Raw genomic sequence first — 20,405 nt, forward strand, 5'->3', positions numbered from 1 at the left:
GTGAACTGCTTCATTACCACATTACCTAGTTGCTCTTACGGGCCAATGTTAGTAAGAATGGCTGGTTTGTTTATGTAAATTTATAGCTAGTTTAGACATTTGATTATATGGGGGATAGAGTGAGGAAATGACCAGTTTCTCGCTTTTTACATAGTAACACTGGCTGCGCATGGAATTGAATTAGATATGGTGCCCTCTTATTTTAAGAGCAAATAAAAGCTAACTGCTGCCATTGAAACTAGCGTGTGTTTGAATGCATCTAATTGTTTATCTGAAGCAGAGTTGAATAGTGTTAGTAACCTTTCACTTACTTTTACAGAGAGCAAACTAGGATAGAGATACTGGGAAATATAATAGGAGTACACCAGTGCAGAGTTTTAAATTCTCATATCAGGTAACTAACTTACATTGGGTCATCTTGTTGGGGTAGGTGGGCCTTATTTTTCAGCTTTTCAGATGGTGGTTTTTCAACAGTGTAACTCCATTTTGAGAGAATTATACTTCATAGTTCAAATTCACCTCATGCAAGGAGCTGCAAATTACATTTCAGTATCAGTGAGAGGACCCCCAAGTACTAGAGGGGTTTAGCCCCCAAAGGACCAGCAGTATTTCTACCAGGAGCACAGTAACTGGAAGTTCCAAGAGATGTATGTTCCTGGTTGTGCCACCTAGTTTTTGAGAAACACTGGCCACCTATTGCCTCTCCCACCACAAGCAGAGAGGAGATTGCAGCTCTTTTTTTGCTTCATTCCCTTGTAGACACCATTCAGCTGGAGCGTGGAACAAGAAAGGGATTAAGACAGCTCTGTTGGACTGTTCCCATATTTACCTTACTAGACTAAAAAGATTTTTAATTACCTTTATGGATACAAAAGGAATATTTTGATATCAGAACTTGCATATTAAGTGTGAACTTTTTTCTTGAAGGGGAAGTAGAATTTCAAGTCTGACTTAAAATCTGGAATATGTACAATTATGCTTTCTGTGGGCTGTTGAATTTTGCCCCTGTCTAAATTTCATTATGGCTCCTAAGTACCTGTTTCTGTTTGCAACAGCTGTCACTCCAGGGACTCTGCATAAATCATGTATGAAGAGAGGAACAGTAGGCACAGCATGTAGATTCGTGTTAGTGATTAGGGTTGGTAGTTTTCAGTACCCCTAAAATTATTTTCATACCGTTGACCATTTAGACAAAAATCCTTATGTTGACCACCTTTTCTGCATCCCTAGCATTGCTTTTTAACTTTGGGAAAAAAAGTACTATCAAAAAGAAAAATAAATCTAAGCCACTATGCATTTGATTCTGAAAATTTTTTCTGAGGGTTTGTGTATGCTGCTAAAACATCCGTAAAATTTGTATGATAGAGATTAGGGCAAGACAAGATTAAAATAAACTAATTTTAATGTTGTAGGTGCTTGGCCAGAAGCCTCTTGGTACTGTTGTTCCAACTGCCTTAAATGCTTTATTTCAAAAAGCCTTGGGACTCCCGAGTCCTGTTATGGGCTACAATTAGCTAGAAATGTCAAATTGAAGACTAAGGGCTTGTCTACGTGGGAGTTGCCATACTAACTAAAGTTGTGAAGTTAATGCACATATATTAGTGCATTAAATCCCTGTGCGGATCCTTGCATTGAGAAGTAAAATGGCCTTAATTCCAAGGATCAAGCTACAGCAAACTAAGGCCATTTTACTTCTGAATGAGAAGATCCACTTTGGGGTGCAATGCACTTTAATGTATGCACCCTAACTTCACCTTTAGTTAATTATCTTAACTTTGGTGAGTTATCCTGTATGGACAAACCTTTAGCTACTTTGCAATTCTGACAGTAATTCTGTAGATTATATTTTGAGGTAGTCTGCTTTATATCCAGAAATATTCTGGAGCACCTGGCTTCATTCTCAAACAAAAAATATTCATACTCAAACAGAAGACAAGTTTTAATATCCTAATGCTATACAATCTTGGGTGCATTACACTGGAGGCAAGAAATTTTGAATGATTGTCATGCAGGAATACTACAGTTAAACTTGAGAGGAGGATTTGTCCTGCATTGCAGAGTAGTAAGATTAAACTCTTAATTTCAGTTTTTTCCTATTAGTGTTACAACGTTATGTGAATCTGATTGAAGGTCTTCAAGGGAGGTATGGGTGACTTTCTATTACTACACTGGAAAGCAGTTTTTCTGTATACAATTGATTTCAGAGTTTATTTTTTTCACAGGCTTAGTAATGTCAGAAGTGTGCCAAAGTCTGGGAGATATTAAGATTAACACAAACCATGGTTAAAACTTAAATTAAGAGTGAAAATTTGCATTATGAAGATTTGCTTTATATTTTAAAGAGGTTTTAAGGTTGAAGTGATACTGTACAACTGGTTTGGAAAAATAAATTAAAGAACTACTTGTTTGAATCAGTCACATGATATAAGAGAAGGCGGAATCTTAGAACTGGTGAAGTACTAACTTTTGTAGCAATTCTAATGAGACTAAAGTAGTGTTTTTTCCAGCATGTTTGTAAGGGTTAAAAATGTATCCTTGTATAACTAAAACGATAAATAATGTAGCCATGAAACTTGGTCAGTGACTGTTTAATTCAGTTTTAATAAACTTGTTGAACTGAAATCGTTTATAGCAACCGGTGCAGTTTGTTTAAAAAAATTAAATAGAAACCAACTTAAAGGCGGCTTCAGTTTTTGAATTAGTGAACTGCTACAGGAATGCTTCTTGGGACCACCACTTCATTTTTATCTTGACTTTCCAGTCAGTTTTCTGAATGTGCTGAATCTCTCTGGCTTGTTGAACAGAATGTCGTAGAAATGAATGCATAGATCTGAAGAATTGAGCACCTTTTGCCTTAGAGATCCACCTGAGTCTGTCCTGGCTTTTGGAGATCCAATAAAAGCTTTGTACTCAAGCCCCAAAACTAGTTTGCAGAAATTTGGTTTAATGCCTTCTGGCTCAAGAATGCTACAGGTAGTCCATTCAGCCCTGCAGATTAACTTTGCAAAATTAGGAGTCTAGTTCACAACTCTTCATGTTAAGTAACACACCATTATTTTAATTTGGTGATCTGCCCTGGGTAGTATCAGCTGACTTCACCAGATTCTGAGGTTCTGGTTGTTGCACGTGTATCAGGCAACTGGAACCTAGATATTCATTAAAATGATTTTGGGGAGTGTGAACTGAAACAGGTTGTATGAAGAGGGAACACTGGTCAAAATTAGCATTTTAAATGTTGAGCGCTCTGTAATCAATGATTAAAGCCTTCGGAAATTTTTCCATCCCAGTTTTGCTTTGTCTGCTCCATTCAAGTGTCCTTTTATAAAAATAAAGGTGAAAAAGCTACAGTGGGCGTCCATCTGAACTATTTATCTGGCCCCCATTACCATGATATCTGAACACCTCACAACACCTCTGTAAGCTAGGGAAGTACTGTTATCTCCATTTTATAGTTGATGAACTGAGGCACAGAGAGGCCAAGTGACTTGCCCAAGGTCACACTGGAATTCTGTATCTTCTCTGCGTCTTCACTTTTTAGGCTTGATAGGTCTTTAGCAAGAGACGGTGGAAGTGGTTCTAGAACAGTTGTCTCTATTGTAGTTTCTTCTCTAATGCATTTCTATCTGCTGGAGAAATCTTTAGCTTTTTCACAGCTCCCTGTTGATGTCTGTAGGGCCTTCTCAGTAATGGTAGAGATTGTCTTGCTGTTTCTCCTGTATAATCAAAGTGCTGTCAACTGCACAAAGCACACTGAAATTTTTTTTTGCTTTTTTTTAAGTTGTAATCTTGTCACTTGCAACTATAGTAGGAGTAAATTTTTCAGGCAGAGAATGTTTTCAAGTTTGCTATATTCCTTTAAATGTCACTGTTACATAAATAATAAGTACTTTCAAAGAGCAGTAGTATGCAGAAATGTATAAACAGACTTTTCATATTTCTAATCTTGGGGGGAGGCAAAGTTGAACAAATGATTACTGTTAGACAGCTCTCTTGGCCAGAGCAAGTCTGAGTAGTTTAATTTAGATAACCTGCATTAATTGCTCTTAAAAAGTTAAATATATTGTCAGATTGCATGCATGTGGCTAAAATTTCAATTTGATATAAACCCTAGAGTTAAACATGTTGCAATTTTTTAATAATGCTTCAGGTTTTTTTAGAGGTAAACTGCAAACCAAAAATAAAATGAATTTTTTTTTCATGATTCATAAGGATTGCTTTATAAAACAATTATTTTGGTTAGTTTTTATATTTGGTATATCAATTCTCTCTTGTGTGTATTGGTATGTAGTCAGATTGAAGATCTAAGCATCCCTTCTCTTCCCCTCCTCCCTGGAGGGTGGCGGGGGAAGAGAGCTGCAACTCAGGTTGCAACTCATCACCACTCAGGCCTGGGCTAGCTCTCGTTATTTTTAGTCTTTACAATATTTTATTCATTAGATAACTTTCTCATTCTAACTGTAGCAAATGTGAAATCTGCCGCTCAGTGCATCAAATTGGTTGGCAAATGCGTAAGGATTACGAAATGTAAGAACTTACCTGACTCAGCATGTCTAAAGTTAAAAAGGTAGGGAACTGGTGAACAAGTTAGCTGAAGAAATGAAAATGGATAGTTCTAAAATAAATGGTCTAAAATAAACATGGTCAAAAATTGATTAGCAAGATTAGATAGGTTTTATGTTCACCTCAAAATGCAGAAAATACATTTATTTTAATTCAAGATCAAATATGCCATTGCATAAAACTTCCACTATTGAAATGGAAGGGCAGAATATTGATTCCCAGATAAGGTCTGGTCTAAACTGTAAAATTAAATTGACGCAGCTACGTCGCTCAGGGGTGTGCAGACCATGCTAGATGGGTGGAAGAATTCTTCAATTCCCCTAGCTACCCCCTCTCAGTGAAGTAGATTACTACAGCACCAGGAAACCCCCTTATGTTGCTGTAGTGAGTATATACACTGAAGTGCTACAGTGGCATAATGTTGTAAGTGTAGACGTAGCTTAAGGCCTGGCCTACGCTGAAAAGTTAGATCGACCCAACTACATTGCTCAGGAGTGTGAAAAATCCACACCCCTCAGCAACATCGTTACACCAGGGGCTAGATCAGTTTACACAGGCTGTTAGAATTCTTCCATTGTCCTAGCTACTGCCTCTTGGGGAGTTGGATTACATACCCTGACAGGAGAACTCCTGTTGGCATAGTAGTGTCTACACTGAAGCGCTACAGTGGGTAGCGTTTCAAGTGTAGACAAGCCCTTAAGTCCCTGTTCCAGACCTTGGAGTAGCTCAGCATCTTGCTTCAGGATGAGTCTCTGCTTTAACACCCGAAATATGGCAGTTAGTCTGTGATCACATTGATTTCTATCACCAGGTTTAACTGATTTAAATTGGCAAGCAGGAAACCATGACTTTTAATCTTGTTTTGCATTTGTACTCTGTAGTTAGTTTCCTGAAGTATGTAAGGTTGATTCTCATTGGTTGGTAACCCTTAAAACATGTTGATTTGAAACAAAATGTGGCCTTTAAACTAAATTTGGTGGTACTCTTGCTAACCAGAAGGATACAGTGTATCTACACATTTTAAGCAGTTACAGAGCTTAACATTCATTTGTTCAGGTTCTTAATTTTTACATTTTTATTATGTTAGAAAATGATGAGTGAAGCATTTTCATATTTACTAAATTAATTTTTTACATGAGACTTGTTTCAAGCTCTATGTGGATGGAAAAATTAAATGTACAGAACCAATATTTTTCTAAGTTTGGTTTTATTAATTCTATAAAACTACCTTCAGTGTGCTGGATACATAAGAAAAAGTTGATCATGTTTTGCATTTAAAACTGTTTTATTAAACAAAGGAAGTATTAGTAGTTACTGAATTGAGCTGGTGGTTTCTGGTCATCAGGCCCTTCCAAGATTTTAGAACTAGAACATCTCATCTTCATACCTAATTTTTATTTATAATTTGGAATATTAAAACAGGCTTTCCTGCTTTTTTCAATTCTCCTTCGGTTTCTCACCTTTGAATAAACTAGTCATTGATCTGAACTAGTTGAAAAAAGTGACTTGAAGAAAATATTCTCTGCATCTGCGGAAGAGACTACTTCTGTCAAAAGCTGTTTTAGCATTTCAGACTCGGATTCCTGGTGCTTAGTGAGTGACTGCCACCAGTTCAGTGATTTGACTTCTTTTAAAACAGCTGAAAATACATACCGCTTGAAGTCTATTTTTATGTAATGTAAATTATTTTTATAGCTTATAATAAGTTTAGGTCTAAATATAGGTTGTCAAATTTTAAATTGGTTTAATTTAAATTGATTTAAATAAGTCTGAATTTTTCAAATTGATTTTTATCCATCCTGTTTTTTCAACTGTTTAGCCAACATGACAGATCCAAATCTAAAGGTCCGAGGCTAAACCCAGAACGGCAATAAATGGCTGAATAAATATGCTTACAAAGTAAACATAGTATATATATGTTTTCACAGCACTTTTATAGGTTTTTCAAGTATTTTTCACTGGATTCTTTCAGGCTGGGGAAAATTACACCACCTCTGTAAGAGTACTATTGGAGAGCTGTTTGTTTTGAATAAACAGAAAAATCTCCCACAGATTTCTCAACTGTAATATTTCACAGAACTGCATGTGCTGATTTATGCTTAGTATTTTATAATATTTGCTTCACTTAACTACAAATGATAGTGCACACTGAAGTAATGCATATTTATTTAGAAATGACAGTGGAACAATGTAACTACATGGGTAGCCTTTTACATGCAATATGAGTGTTTTCTTTGTTTAATCTGTAATTCTCACTTGATGAGTTTAACATTTCAGATATTCACTGATGGTGAGAATTTTTTTTAATGGCCTTAAGATATTTGATCTTTTTGGACTTGCTGGACAATTCAGTATTTAAATGAAGCTACTGAAAGAAACTCATCTTTTAATGTAGGCTGGCTTTTGAAAAGATAGCATAAGCGTTAACAAAATCAAGTTAGTTTTCTAACTCTGATGCCAGAACTATTCGTTATTTAATATGCTCAGTGACCAGTCTAGAGTCTCAAACAATTATTGACTTCTATGCTAGTCAAACTTTTTAAAAATAAAAAGTAATTCTCTTGCAGGCATATGTTTTTCTTGCATATAAGGGAGGATCTTTTGGCTGGTAATCTTCAATGTTCTTCAGAGCATGCCATTGAACTTAGTGCATTGTTGGCTCACATGAAGTTTGGGGATTATAACCAGAATACTGCCAAGTACAGTTACGAAGAGATGTGTGCAAAGGAGCTCACTACTGCCACCTTAGACAGGTAAGTAACTGCTGTAACTACTCTAACCAGTGACAAAAATTGTTTAAGAATTTAAATTAGTAAATGATAATTTCTGGCTATTTGGTGCTAAAACGTAAGTGTAAGTGATGTTGCAAAAAAATCAAAGCTAGTGTTAGTCAGCTATTCTTTGAAAGGAAACCAAACTCTAACCAGAATGTTTTTAATGAAAGTGGCCCTACATATCTGCTGCATTTGTAGACTGCAGTTTACATTTCCTTTTTCGAAATAGAAGTGGTAACTATTTAAATATTCCTTGATTAGGAAGTAAAAGTAGCCTAAATAGTCTTTCATATAGAAGACTATATTTGTCTAAAGGTACAATTTTAGGACTTTAGATACCTAGACTCTCCATAATTTTAATACCCTTAGATTGTGTTGTAAACAAGCCTGAGTCTACTTCTTGCGCACGCGCACATATTTTTCTAGTGTAAAACCTGAACGTCAAGGAGAAAAATTCTAAATGTTGTATTTGCATGCATGTGAATTTTTTACTGCTAGGAACTTTGCAATCTGAAAGCCTTTCTACACAAGGGACAGTTTCGAAAATAGCATGCAGCTTTTTCGTTATATTTATATAAAGAAAGGATCTCTCTTTCTACACACACACTCAATCAATCAATATATGGATCCTTTAAATAGTCCAAGAATATTTAATTAGTTCTGTCACTTTAATGATCAGAAACATATAGCCAGCTATAACTAAACAGACCAATTAATTTAGTACTTTTATATAAGGACCACCTAACTTGATCATTTAAAACCTTGTTAAAATGAGATGTTGCTGTAAATTACTGCATATGGCTGAATGGTTCACCTGTCAGTCTTTTTTTATCCACAGTATTACTGCAAAGCACAAGGAACTAGAAGGGCTGAGCCAGGCTTCAGCAGAGTACCAGGTTCTGCAGATTGTGTCATCACTGGAGAACTATGGGGTGGAGTGGCACTCAGTGAGAGACAGTGAAGGGCAGAAACTTCTTATTGGTGTTGGGCCTGACGGCATCTCCATCTGTAAAGATGACTTCAGCCCCATTAACAGGTAAGTTCTTGGGGCGAAAATCTCACCTTCTGACTTTTCTGTGAGCTATAGTTTGGCTCTATACCTATATAATCAAAACTGTGGTGTTCTAAAGGAAGTGTGTTTAAAATCTTTTGTATCTTTGTGTTCTGGTTGGACCATGCAAGAAGCTGCCAAAGCATGCAGTGCCTGGGGATTTATCCACTTCTGATAGCCTTTTCATCAGGAGACCATTGATTTAAAATGCTGTGTTTGGGGCTATACAAATAAATTATGTGCTTCCATGGGGACTATATTAGTGGTATAGCGGTCCTGTACTTGTTCAGTGTAGCATTTTCAATCTAGCATTATAGAAGATTGGGAAGGCCTCTTTGTTTGCAAATGTAGCTGTTAATTTCTTCTGGGTAGTCTTAGAGGACGTTTCTCATAGTACAGTATGTGAGTGGCTGTAGAAATTGTCTTAATTTTTAGAAGGAGAATAATCCCCCCGACGTGCACACTACTCATCATTTTCTATTCACATTTAGGATTGCTTATCCTGTTGTTCAAATGGCAACCCAGTCTGGGAAGAATGTGTATCTGACAGTCACCAAGGAGTCTGGTAATAGCATAGTTCTCTTGTTTAAGATGATCAGTACCAGAGCAGCAAGTGGACTGTACAGAGCAATAACAGAGACACATGCATTTTACAGGTTTGTATTACTAGTGGGTAAACCGCTCTTCCTACCTTTTCAGCAGCAGTTGAGTCAGGATTTAAACTTGGCACAGGATTGTAGGTATTTGACACTTCCTCAGACTACCTTGCATTTTAGATATTCCCCTGCAGAATTCCATCATATCTTTGCTGCTACTCCTGCGCACACAACACCAGGAATGGTATGAAACAAAATTCAAGCATAGTCCTACTTTGCTTCTGTTACATCCAAGAGCTGGATAGATTCTTATTGTTGAGGTTTTTCTGGGGTGAGAATATACAAAATATTTCTCTGCACTACTACAATATACATAGCACTTTCTCAGAATGAGAACTAAATCGGTTTCTAATAGATACCTCAGTAAGCAGTAGACACTAATATATGCTAGAAATGAAAACAAGTTTATAATTTATGGAAAACATCAAAATAATCTATAGCTTCATTCCTCTAATCCTGTTTTTAAAAATCCTTGCAAAATACAGCTGTCATATATAGAAACAAAATTATGTAGGCTAACCATGCTGTGGATCTTCCATCCTTCGCGGGTGTCTGAGTTCAGGGGACAAATAAGATACATTGAGGCTTCAGTATTAACTAATCAAGTTTTTCACTTGTCTCATGGGTTTGTCTTGTAGGTGTGACACTGTTACTAGCGCTGTCATGATGCAGTACAGTCGAGATTTAAAGGGTCACCTAGCATCCTTGTTCCTGAATGAAAACATTAATCTTGGCAAAAAGTATGTCTTTGACATTAAACGAACATCAAAGGAGGTTTATGATCATGCGAGGAGGACTCTTTACAATGCTGGTATTGTGGATCTTGTTTCAAGAAGTGACCAAACGCCACCGAATTCTCCCCTTAAGTCTTCAGAAAGTAATATGAACTGTGACAGCTGTGAGGGTCTCAGCTGCCAGCAAACAAAAGCTCTTCAAGAGAAGTTGCGGAAGCTGAAGGAGTCTATGCTATGTATGGTGTGTTGTGAGGAAGAAATAAATTCAACCTTTTGTCCCTGTGGCCACACAGTATGCTGTGAGACCTGTGCTGCCCAATTGCAGGTAATTGCAGTGTCACTTGGGACATTCAACATTAATGTGTTAAACAATTGATTTCACTTTACAGTTCATTTTTTACTAGTATAATTAACTGATCTTGACCAATATACTCAGCAAAGTTTGATTTGGTATTTAAACTCAGTTTGCATAATGTCTTAGTTCACAATCTTATGTTTAGATGATAAACTAAATAGGTGAGGCTGTATTGTGAAGAAAGACAACGTAGGTGAGGTAATTTATTGGACTAGCTTCTGTTGGTGAAAGACAAGTTTTTTGAGCTTGCACAGAGCTCTTCTTCAGGTCTCGTATAGTATGTAGTCATTACTTTTGATGTAAATTAAGGCATTTTTTGCGGAGAAGTTAGGAATCAGTGGCATGGAAGTTTCTTGTGGTATCATGTTGGAAATATAGAGACAGACCTGAATACTTCAGTCTCACCAACAATGTTTATTCATTAAGGTGATGACTTTGTGCTCATGAGACATATAGGGTCTCTGAAAATTGTTGTGAAGGAGTGTTCCCTAATACTTTCTATCTTCTCTCCAGTCATGCCCAGTTTGCAGGTCTCGGGTAGAGCATGTCCAGCACGTGTATTTGCCAACCCACACCAGTCTTCTCAATCTGACAGTGATATGATCAACATGTACACTTCTGAAGCATCATGTACTTTTTACAAACTGCACTAAGATGAACTACAGCCATTGATTGTGAAGAAGGCAATCACTCCAGCTCCTGCCTACAATGAGAAGCAAAACCCCACTACACCTTTGGGTCATGGAGGGGTCAATATTCTCTGTTCAGCATGCCTAAGAAGATGGTTTGGAGACATCTTGTGAAAACAGAACTCTAAATAAATTCATGTCATCTAAAGGATGAAAAAGTTCTTCTTGATGCATGAGCTTGCAATGTGGCAATATTGCCAAAAGCTAGGTAATTCTGGGGAATGTGGTGTAAAGTCAATTTGATATACCCAGCAGGGATATTTCAATATGTAGTTTTACACATTTTATAATTGGTTTTAAGTTTCTTTTTATTTTGTTCCTTTAGTGTGATCACTCCATTATTTTAATAGCAAAACTAGTTTTTTACAAATGTATACATCAGTTTTAGTGTTATGTTCATAGTTTGTGTTTAGTAAATTGTTCTGAAGTGAGGGGAAACTATTTTAAAAATCAGGTATTTTTAAAAACCTGAGGTTGCAAGGCTTTAAGCAAGCAGTTGTATTTAAATCAGCAATCTAATCAAAGCTTAATTCAAATCAGTGATAATTTTGGAAGTGTTCTTTACAGCAAATTTTAATTTCTGGATGTTGAGGGGTTAGTCAGGAAAGTCTCTCCTGCTTAGTAATGATGCTCCAATGAGGAAATGTTCTGGGGCTTTGCTTGCAAATCAAAAGGGGAAACCATTTCCACTTGGGAAGGATTTAAGTTAGCCAACCCTAGAGATGTGTCCAGGTTGCCACAAATTCATCTGTCATCCTATAAATCTGCCATACCTGTGGAGGCTGATTTTGCTTGAACTATCAAAAATCCATTTTGGCCTAAATAGTGTAAATGTTGTATAATTTAAGTGCTTTCATAAGTTTACTTTTTGAGTTGCTTGGTTATCTATCTTGCTAAAACTCTTTATATTCCACCCCGCATTTGGGCATTTTGGACTTCAGTCAACTAGTGTATCCTCCATGATTTAGAGGAAACTAGAAGACCATATTTGGGTGCAATACTAGCTAAATTAAAGCTAGAAAACTACACTGTCACTTTACTGAGATTTTCTGAGTATACTTTTCATATTGCCTTAATGTAGCGGTAATGTGTGTTTATGCATTTGTTTCTTTGCACAGACATTTTGTCAAAATATTAAAACTCTACTTTTTTATCGCACATATTAGCATATAAACCTTACTCCAAGAGGTATTTATTTTTTCACTTTGTAAAGAAATTTTGTTTCCACATGAAGCAAGAACTCTGTCCTATATTGTAGACAACTTCTGTCTTTTTATATTCAGGTTAATAAAGGACTTTAAATCAGATGTCTTTCTACATTATTGATAGTATTTGGAAGTCTGCTTATTAGCTTTGTGAGAAATCCTGCCATGTCATACATAATTTAATCCATTCCTTTGCAGTTGTCATATTGTCCATTCTTTTTCATAAACCTGCATATTTTGGGACTGATCTAAGAGGTACTGACCATTTGTAACTGCCATTCAGGTTAATAGAAAAGGAGTACTTGTGGCACCTTAGAGACTAACCAATTTATTTGAGCATGAGCTTTCGTGAGCTACAGCTCACTTCATCGGATGCATCCGATGAAGTGAGCTGTAGCTCATGAAAGCTCATGCTCAAATAAATTGGTTAGTCTCTAAGGTGCCACAAGTACTCCTTTTCTTTTTGCGAATACAGACTAACACGGCTGTTACTCTGAAACCTGATTCAGGTTAATAGTGCTTAAAATGTGCTTTCTGGATCAGACCCTTCTCTTTTGTGTTCCTCTCTTGAGCTAACTGGAGGAGGAAGCTTTTTTTATGTTGTAGCTACCTTTTGCTTTCAAGTGATATGGCCTAAAACCCCTCACTAGTTGGAGGGTCCTTAATTTTTCTTATAGAAACATTCAGAGGAAATATAAGGCTTTTGTGAGTAAAACTAAAAATACTGTTTGACCTAAACAAGGTTCTTACAAGATTTAGAATTTAAATGTAGAGTTTCATCAGTCCAACTGAAGCATTTAACATAAATCCTTTTTTATACTAGTGTGTAGACATTTAGAAATTTTTTTAAAGTTGAGCCACTAATCATCAGCTATATCACTCTTCAGTTTTGAAGGCTTCATTAGCATCACTTATCCTATTGAAGCTAAAATCTTTCCACATTTGGCCTCTACCTGAACACAGTTTAAATTGACAATGCCAGAAACCTTATTACTTGAACATATTAACGTCACCTTAGAGCAAATGAAACAATGGTATTTCAACTCAAAATAGTGTAGTAGGTGAATGTAATTTCATGGAATTTTAATATGTATAGCAAATCATAGTGGCCACTTCTAAGTACTTTGGAATGGCTAAGCCTGAACCAAGCACTGTATGTACTTATGCTTGCTTTTTATTTTAAGCAGTTACATCTCCAAAAGACCACCATGGTTAAGGTGGATAGGAGAACTACAGTCCCTCCTGAAAGCTGAGGCAGAACTTAAGAGACTTCTCTGAAGAGTTGTTCAGGGCTGCCTCTACCTCTTATGCTACTTAAGATGAAGTAGCAGTTGTCGCTGGTTGAAGATACTGAACAAATTATTGCTGGCCAGAGACTAGCTGTCAGACTTCAGCCCGCCTTGCTGCAGACTAGTATATCTTCTTCTGTTGCCAGATACACTATTAGCAGGGTATGTCTTTGTACTGTTGTCAGTCTCAGCTGTGAGGGGAGTGAATCAGGTTCAGACTACAGTGATGAGTATGATGTAAATGCTTGGAGCTAGATCTATGGGACTGAATCAGTAATGCACAGATCACTTCTCCAAAGATAGGTTCACGTTTCTTTTCAAGGAAAATTTTTTTTGTTGAATTCAAAAAGCTTCATCAGTCCCTGGCAAATATATTCCAGACCTTGGTATCTGATGATTTCCTTTTAATACTTGGAGTTTTGAGGACCAAGGAGTACAGAGTAACTCTCCTATCCTTAAGAGTGTGGAGTGCTTTATCTGTATTCAAGCTTAAGAGCTCACAATACTTGAATAGTAAACCTGTGATGGTTCTCGGACCATGAGAACTGTAATCAGGTTCTGTGCATTGTAATGTCTGTGGCCACCAAATAAGCTGCTATGTCAAACATCTAAAATAGCCTACAAGATTGTCTTTGCCATTTGTTGCCCTTCTGACATGATCTCTCAAGTTCTGCTCTGGTATTTTGTGGCAGTTTATCCAGAAAGGGTGGTGGTCTGTCTTACGTTAAATTGTATTTTGCCAAGCAAACTTGAAAATGCATGTCTGTAATGTCACAGAGTAGGGTTTTCTGATTAGCAGATTCCCTTGTCATGGTGTGTGTGTTTAGGTGTCTAGCATTTGGGAGTCCAAACTTTTTTCCCCCTACACTGGAGAGAAAAGTTACTAGTTTGTATGGGGTGGGAGTAGACATACTTCAGGGTCTTGTATGGAACTTGGTTCCTTTTAGCTGGCCACTTGCAAGTTGTTCCTTTTTCTTTCTGGAGAAAATGTAACTTGTGATGAATGGTTGGAGTGGGTAATTCACCCTTTTAGTTTTATGGGAACTAGTAACTGCAGCCTATCCACTTCTTAACATGATACTGTAACTATAGGCAGTTTTTTAGAAACTTAAAAGAATTAGCACTGGAGAGAGAGCTATATACTTGTTAACACTGTTCAGAAACTAGAGCTTGGCCAATACCTAACTTTTCAGTTAACTGGCAGTTCCCATAAAGTTGGTGTGATACAAAAAATCCTTGGTGAATTGTTTGACTTCAAGTAAAAGTTGTCAGCTTTTCCAGTGTTTCATCTCCACACATTAACCTTTTTTAATAAAAGCAAAGGAAATGAAGGATTTGATGTACAAAACCAGAGTTGGAAGTGCTACTGTTGTGCTCAGTCGTTGGGGCACTCACCTGGAGCAGGGACTGGAAAAGGCTGTGAGTGCCCTAACCTGCAGGTTATTGGCTATTCTGGGGTGGGTCTCCACTATTGAAGCTGTTCCAGTGTGTATAAATAATCATTGGCACAAAGACTGAGGGCCCTAAGAACTAGGTTGTAAATGTTCTCTCTTGACCTGTGCCTATTTAAGTATTTGTATAAAATACTTCTCAGCTTCTAGGCAGAAGTCTTTTACTAATAGATTTACAAAAGTATCCAAAGATCAGGTTTTATGCAGCGACAACCATTTAACATAAGCGTCTTCCCCTGTTAAGAGCTTGGTGCACAGGTACCTGAAGTGAAAGTACTGTCATCCCTGAACTAGAAGGTAATCTTTCCTACTCTTAACATTGAAACATTTGCATTTATAAAACATGATCACTACCACAGCTTGTGTATTCGCATAAACAAATATACAACACAAGCTATCCTCTTCATTGCCTTTAGTTACATCTTTGAGGTGAAAGAATAGTATACCGCACCAGCCTGAAGTCCAAAACAAAGAACTTGCCACCTAAGTAGGTATCCTAAAGTAGCTAGTTGATTCAGTGGACAACAGTGTCTCAGTGATAGAATCTAAATCCCTGTATCACAAGAAAGCTGGCTAAAACTGATAACCAAATTATAAATTAACATCAGGCTGGATTGTTTTAAGGTCAAGGTGGTTGGTTTAATGGTAATCTTTTTCCATTTTTATTTTTTCTTTTCTAAAGGTGCATTTTCATTAGTCCATATACTAATTGATTTACAACTAAATAAGTCTTTATACTAGATTTTGTATATCTGGTGAGCTAGGAAGGTACAACTAATTTAAGCAATATTTAAGCTTAATATTCATTTTAATTTCATTTTTAGTATTCGCAATAGCTGATTCACCATTTTCTTAGTTACTAGACAATTAACGTTTTGCTCATGATTTGTCAACCTGCATTAGGATGGTAACTGGACTTTAAACTAGGGCTGTCAAATGATTAAAAAAATCACGATTAATTGCACCGATAATATACCATTTATTTAAATATTTTTGGATGTTTTCTACATTTTCAAATATTAATTTCAGTTACAACACAATACAAATTGTACAGTGTTCAATTTATATTTTTTATTACAAATATTTGCACTGTAAAAAACATAGTATTTCAATTCACCTACTGTAAATACTGTAGTGCAATCTCTTTATCATGAAAATTCTACTTACAAATGTAGAATTGTGTACAAAATAACTTTGTTTTATTTTTAAAATGATGTAAAACAAGTCCACTTCAGCTGATCACTCAGACAAGTTTGTTTACATTGATGGGAGATATTTCTAATCACTGCTTATTTACAATGTCACCTGAAAGTGAGAACGGGTGTTTGCATGGCACTTCTGTAGCCAGCTTGCAAGGTATTTACGGGCCAGATATGTTACATTCCTATGCCCCTTCAGGCTTCGGACCATTCCAGAGGACGCTTCCATGCTGATGATGCTTGTTTAAAAAAACAAGTGTTAACTAAATTTGTGACTGAACTCCTTGGGAGAGAATTGTCTCCCCTGTTCTGTTTTACCCACATTCTGCCATATTTCATGTTATTTCAAGTAGGACTAAGTGGACTTGTAGGCTCTAAAGTTTTGCATTATTTTGAGTGCAGTTATGTAACAAAAAAAAATCTACATTTGTAAGTTATGCTTTCATGATAGAGATTTGTATGAAGTGAATTGAAAAATATTTTTACAGTGCAAATATTTGTAATAAAAAATATAAAGTGAGCACTGTACACTTTGTATTCTGTGTTGTACTAGAAATCAATATATTTGAAAATGTAGAAAAACATCCAAAATGTTTAAATTTCAATTGGCATTCTATTTAACAGTGCGATTAATCACAGTTTTTATCAGTTAATTTTTTTGTTAATTATGTGAGTTAACTGCAATTAATCGACAGCCCTACTTTAAACATAACCGCATGTAACTTTTTAATTAAACAAAACTGCCTTAAATGTTTTAGATACACACTTCTTTTCAAAAATTGTTTCCCATTTACAACTAAATGATTTATTAAAGGAACAGCAGGACTAACTGTAGTCAGTGAATGATGATTTTAGGTCAGCCCGCAGAAGTTTTCAAAAACACTAGAATTTTGTTCAGTTATAGCTTTTCTGCTACATTTAAGTATTCTGCTGTATGGGCATTTCCTGATGTATCAATTGTTTCTATAAGACAACCCCATCTTCTCTTGTCACACAAGCACATATTAGTGGATCATTGGCTCCACCTATCAAGAGAGATTAATGAATTTACTGTCAATGTTTTTTGCATGCTGTTTGACTTCCTTCTCATATACTGTCGGCAACCTTCCTGCAATGCCTGCTCAGCCAGATGGAGCATAGCTTCATCATAAGGATTGAACCATGTTATTGAAATGTTTGTTCTGAACAAAATGAAAGGGAGAATTTGTTGCACAAATTAACTGAACAGTCTCTTCATCCGAGTCCTAAAATATCAGGGTTGGAAGGGACCTCAGGAGGTCATCTAGTCCAAGCAGGACCAATCCCCAATTTTTGCCCCAGATCCCTAAATGGCCCCCTCAGGGATTGAACTCACAACCCTGGGTTTAACAGGCCAATGCTCAAACCACTGAGCTAGCCCTCCCCTCAAGTAGTTGTGGCCAAGTGGTTAAGGTGAAGGACTAGATATCCATTGGGGTCTCCTTGCACAGGTTTGAATCCTGTCAACTACAGAGGAGTCTTGCTGGAATTTGTTGATCCTGATTATGAACTCATCCATTGATTTCCTGGATGAAGTCTTTTTTTGATACTGGTATTTTATTATCTGATGTATACCTTGTTGCACCACTTCTGGTGGTAACCAGCAGATGATGCCGAAGTTGCAGGTGATGGACATTCATAACCTCTTGTGTCTAAGTTGGACCAAACAAAATGGTAAAAAAAATCACTCTTACTGAATTACTCAGTGCACTGCTTTAAAAATAAAATTGTAAATGAAAGATTCTTCCTGCTGCAGCTGTTTGTACCACTGTCTAAATGGTGTAACTTATTCTAAACCTAGTTTTATAGGGAAGATGAAAAATCATAATGGCTACCTAAATCTTTTTAAATACTTATCTCTAGCAACATACCTAGTAACTGGGGGAGAAGAAGAAATAAATGCTAGAAGAGAGAAATGCCTAATAAAATATTACTTTTAAACAGGAAATCTTCACCTAGGATGTTTAATTATATTGAGCACCATATCTATCTTAGAAGTAATAGTAAAAATGTAATTGATAAATACTCCAAATATACCAGGTTTCAGAGTAGCAGCTGTGTTAGTCTGTATTGGCAAAAAGAAAAGGAGGACTTGTGGCACCTTAGACTAACAAATTTATTTGAGCATAAGCTTTTGTGAGCTACAGCTCATTTCATCGGATGCAAATATACCAGTTATACTTTGAACACAGTTTGTTAATAAGTAACCCATCCCAACCACAAATTTTTGATAAACTAAGTTCTTCTTCCAGTGCTTGTTCATGTCTCTTCCAATCAGGTGTGTGCGTGCGCACCTGCACAATGGCAGGAAGATTTTTCCCTTAGCAGCATCTGTCGGATCAGCCTGGGCACCCCCTGGAGTCACGCCTAATATCTAGCCCTGCCAACTCACCACCCTTTCAGTTCCTTCGTACCACCAGTGACGGTGTCTGGAACTTCCCTTAGCTCTTTCTCAGCAAGTTTTCTTAGTCATTCTGTGTATATAGTTAGTTGTTAGTAGTACCAGTTTAAAGTTTAGTACAGCATAGTCATTGGGGGTTCCCCCCACACTCCGGCCATGGCATGCCACAGTTCCTGGGATTTAAGAACTGTGTGGGTTGCGCCAAGCGCATGCCTAAGAGTGATCTCCACTCATCGTGTCTTAGGTGCCTGGGGGAGACTCATCAGAACGATCATTGCAAGATCTGCCACGAGTTCTGCCCGTGAAAACCTAAAGAACGGGAACAGCGGCTGAAGGTGATCCTCATGGAGGCAGCCTTGCACCCCCACTCCAACCCAGGCTCAAGAGATCTGACCACAACGGCGTCATCCTTGACACAGAGCACCTCGGCAACTTTGGCACCTAGGAAGGACTCCTCTGGGGACACTTGGCACCGCCATGGCTCCTCAGGGGGCCCTTCTGACAGTAGGCACCGCTCCCGTTCGCTGGTGCCTCAGAAGAAGAAAAAGCCAGATGACCTTTCTCCAGCTAAGCCTTGAAGTGCGACCCCAGGCAGGCCACTCCTCGGCTTCTCCTTCCAGGGATGTGTCAACTCCTATCCAGGTGAGGCAGTTGAGTCTGGCCTCACCTCAATCTCTGCCTACACAGCAGCTTCAGCTTCTGTCCATGCCGGAAGCATACCAGGCCACCAGAGATCTCCTCCAACTGCCAGCACCATTCTCACCTGCCAGGGAGGAACCATCAGCTCCAACGGAGCCCCATCCTCCAGTGCTTTCTAAGGGAAAGCCGGCTATGATGTCGAGGCACTCCCCTTTGCCTTGTCCATCGGCACCTACACGCTCTGACAGAGAGCCTTCCCGCTGCCCGAGCTCTCGCCGTTCGAGACACAAAGGATCGGCTCCTCTGTGGTCTTCGGTGTCCGAGATCTCGGAGTCATTGACTTCTATGCAGGCACCTACAACCCAGGTGCCGATGTCGGCACCGGACCCCCCAACCCCGGTGGCTCCTGTGAGCATGCCGATGCAGCTCCCTCCTGTGAGACTGACATCGACGCTGGCTACGATGCCTATGGCCCCGTCACCATCATCAGTACCTCCTCCAACGCTGCCCCAGGAGTCATGTGACCCATCTGGGGCAGACGGCAGGGAGCTTCTACCACCAGCGCACACTTCCTCCTCCTCGTCACTGGACAAAGCATTGACAGGGATGTCCATAGCCCCTGCATTAGAGGACAACAGAGTTTTACAGCAGTTGCTCTGCAGGGCTGCCTTAGGCTTGGGCATAAAGGCTGAGGAGCTGGTTGAGGACATGGATCCCATGGTGGACATCCTAACACCCTCAGTGCCCTCATGGGTAGCATTACCCCTTATAAAGACAGTGGTGGAAACTACCAAAACTCTATGGCAGATGCCAGCATCTCTGCCACTCAATGCCAAACCTAATGAGCGCTGGTATTTCATCCCCTCCAGAGGCTTTGAGCATCTCTATGCCCATCCGCCCTCCCAACTTGGTCATTGATGTGGCTAACCAGTGGGAGAGACAAGGTTTCCAAGTTCCTTCCCCAAAGAATAGGGATGCTAAACGACTGGACCTCGTGGGTATGAAAATCTACTCCATTGGCGGTCTGCAACTCCATATTGCTAACCAGCAGGCCATTGTGAGCAGGTACTTTTATAATATCTGTGCTTCCATGGCTAAGTTCACAGAGCTCGTCCCTTCCGATTCTTGGTCAGAGTTCACTGCCTTGGTGGAAGAAGCGAAATTTAGTCTCCCGCGTTTCACTGCAGGCAATTTTTGATGCTGCCACAAGAGTCATGGCGACGGATAGCTATGTGACGAGGGGCCTGGTTGCAAGTCTCAGGGTTGCCCTGCGAAGTCCAACAAATGATTCAGGACCTCCCGTTTGAGAGTGAGACTGTTTTTAGAGAAGACAGACAAACGGCTCCACAGCCTAAAAGATTCCCTAGCCACCCTCAGATCCTTG

The 20,405-nt window shown here is 38.3% G+C and overlaps 1 protein-coding gene across 3 annotated transcripts in view; it reads left to right on the plus strand.

The window, feature by feature from the left end:
* The window catches only part of MYLIP (myosin regulatory light chain interacting protein), a 20,989-nt gene extending 8,863 nt beyond the window's left edge, over positions 1-12,126 (plus strand). For all 3 annotated transcript variants that reach the window (XM_073331960.1, XM_073331961.1, XM_073331963.1), the window contains 5 exons: positions 7,128-7,313; positions 8,173-8,370; positions 8,877-9,041; positions 9,680-10,100; positions 10,644-12,126. In XM_073331960.1, the coding sequence (XP_073188061.1) occupies positions 7,128-7,313; positions 8,173-8,370; positions 8,877-9,041; positions 9,680-10,100; positions 10,644-10,733 (1,060 nt within the window). In that variant the 3' untranslated portion in view covers positions 10,734-12,126. The remainder of the gene's footprint in view (positions 1-7,127; positions 7,314-8,172; positions 8,371-8,876; positions 9,042-9,679; positions 10,101-10,643) is intronic.
* Positions 12,127-20,405: the final 8,279 nt, after the last annotated feature.

Source organism: Lepidochelys kempii, chromosome 2 (assembly GCF_965140265.1).
Source record: "Lepidochelys kempii isolate rLepKem1 chromosome 2, rLepKem1.hap2, whole genome shotgun sequence".
In the NCBI taxonomy this organism is placed as follows: Eukaryota; Metazoa; Chordata; order Testudines; family Cheloniidae; genus Lepidochelys; species Lepidochelys kempii.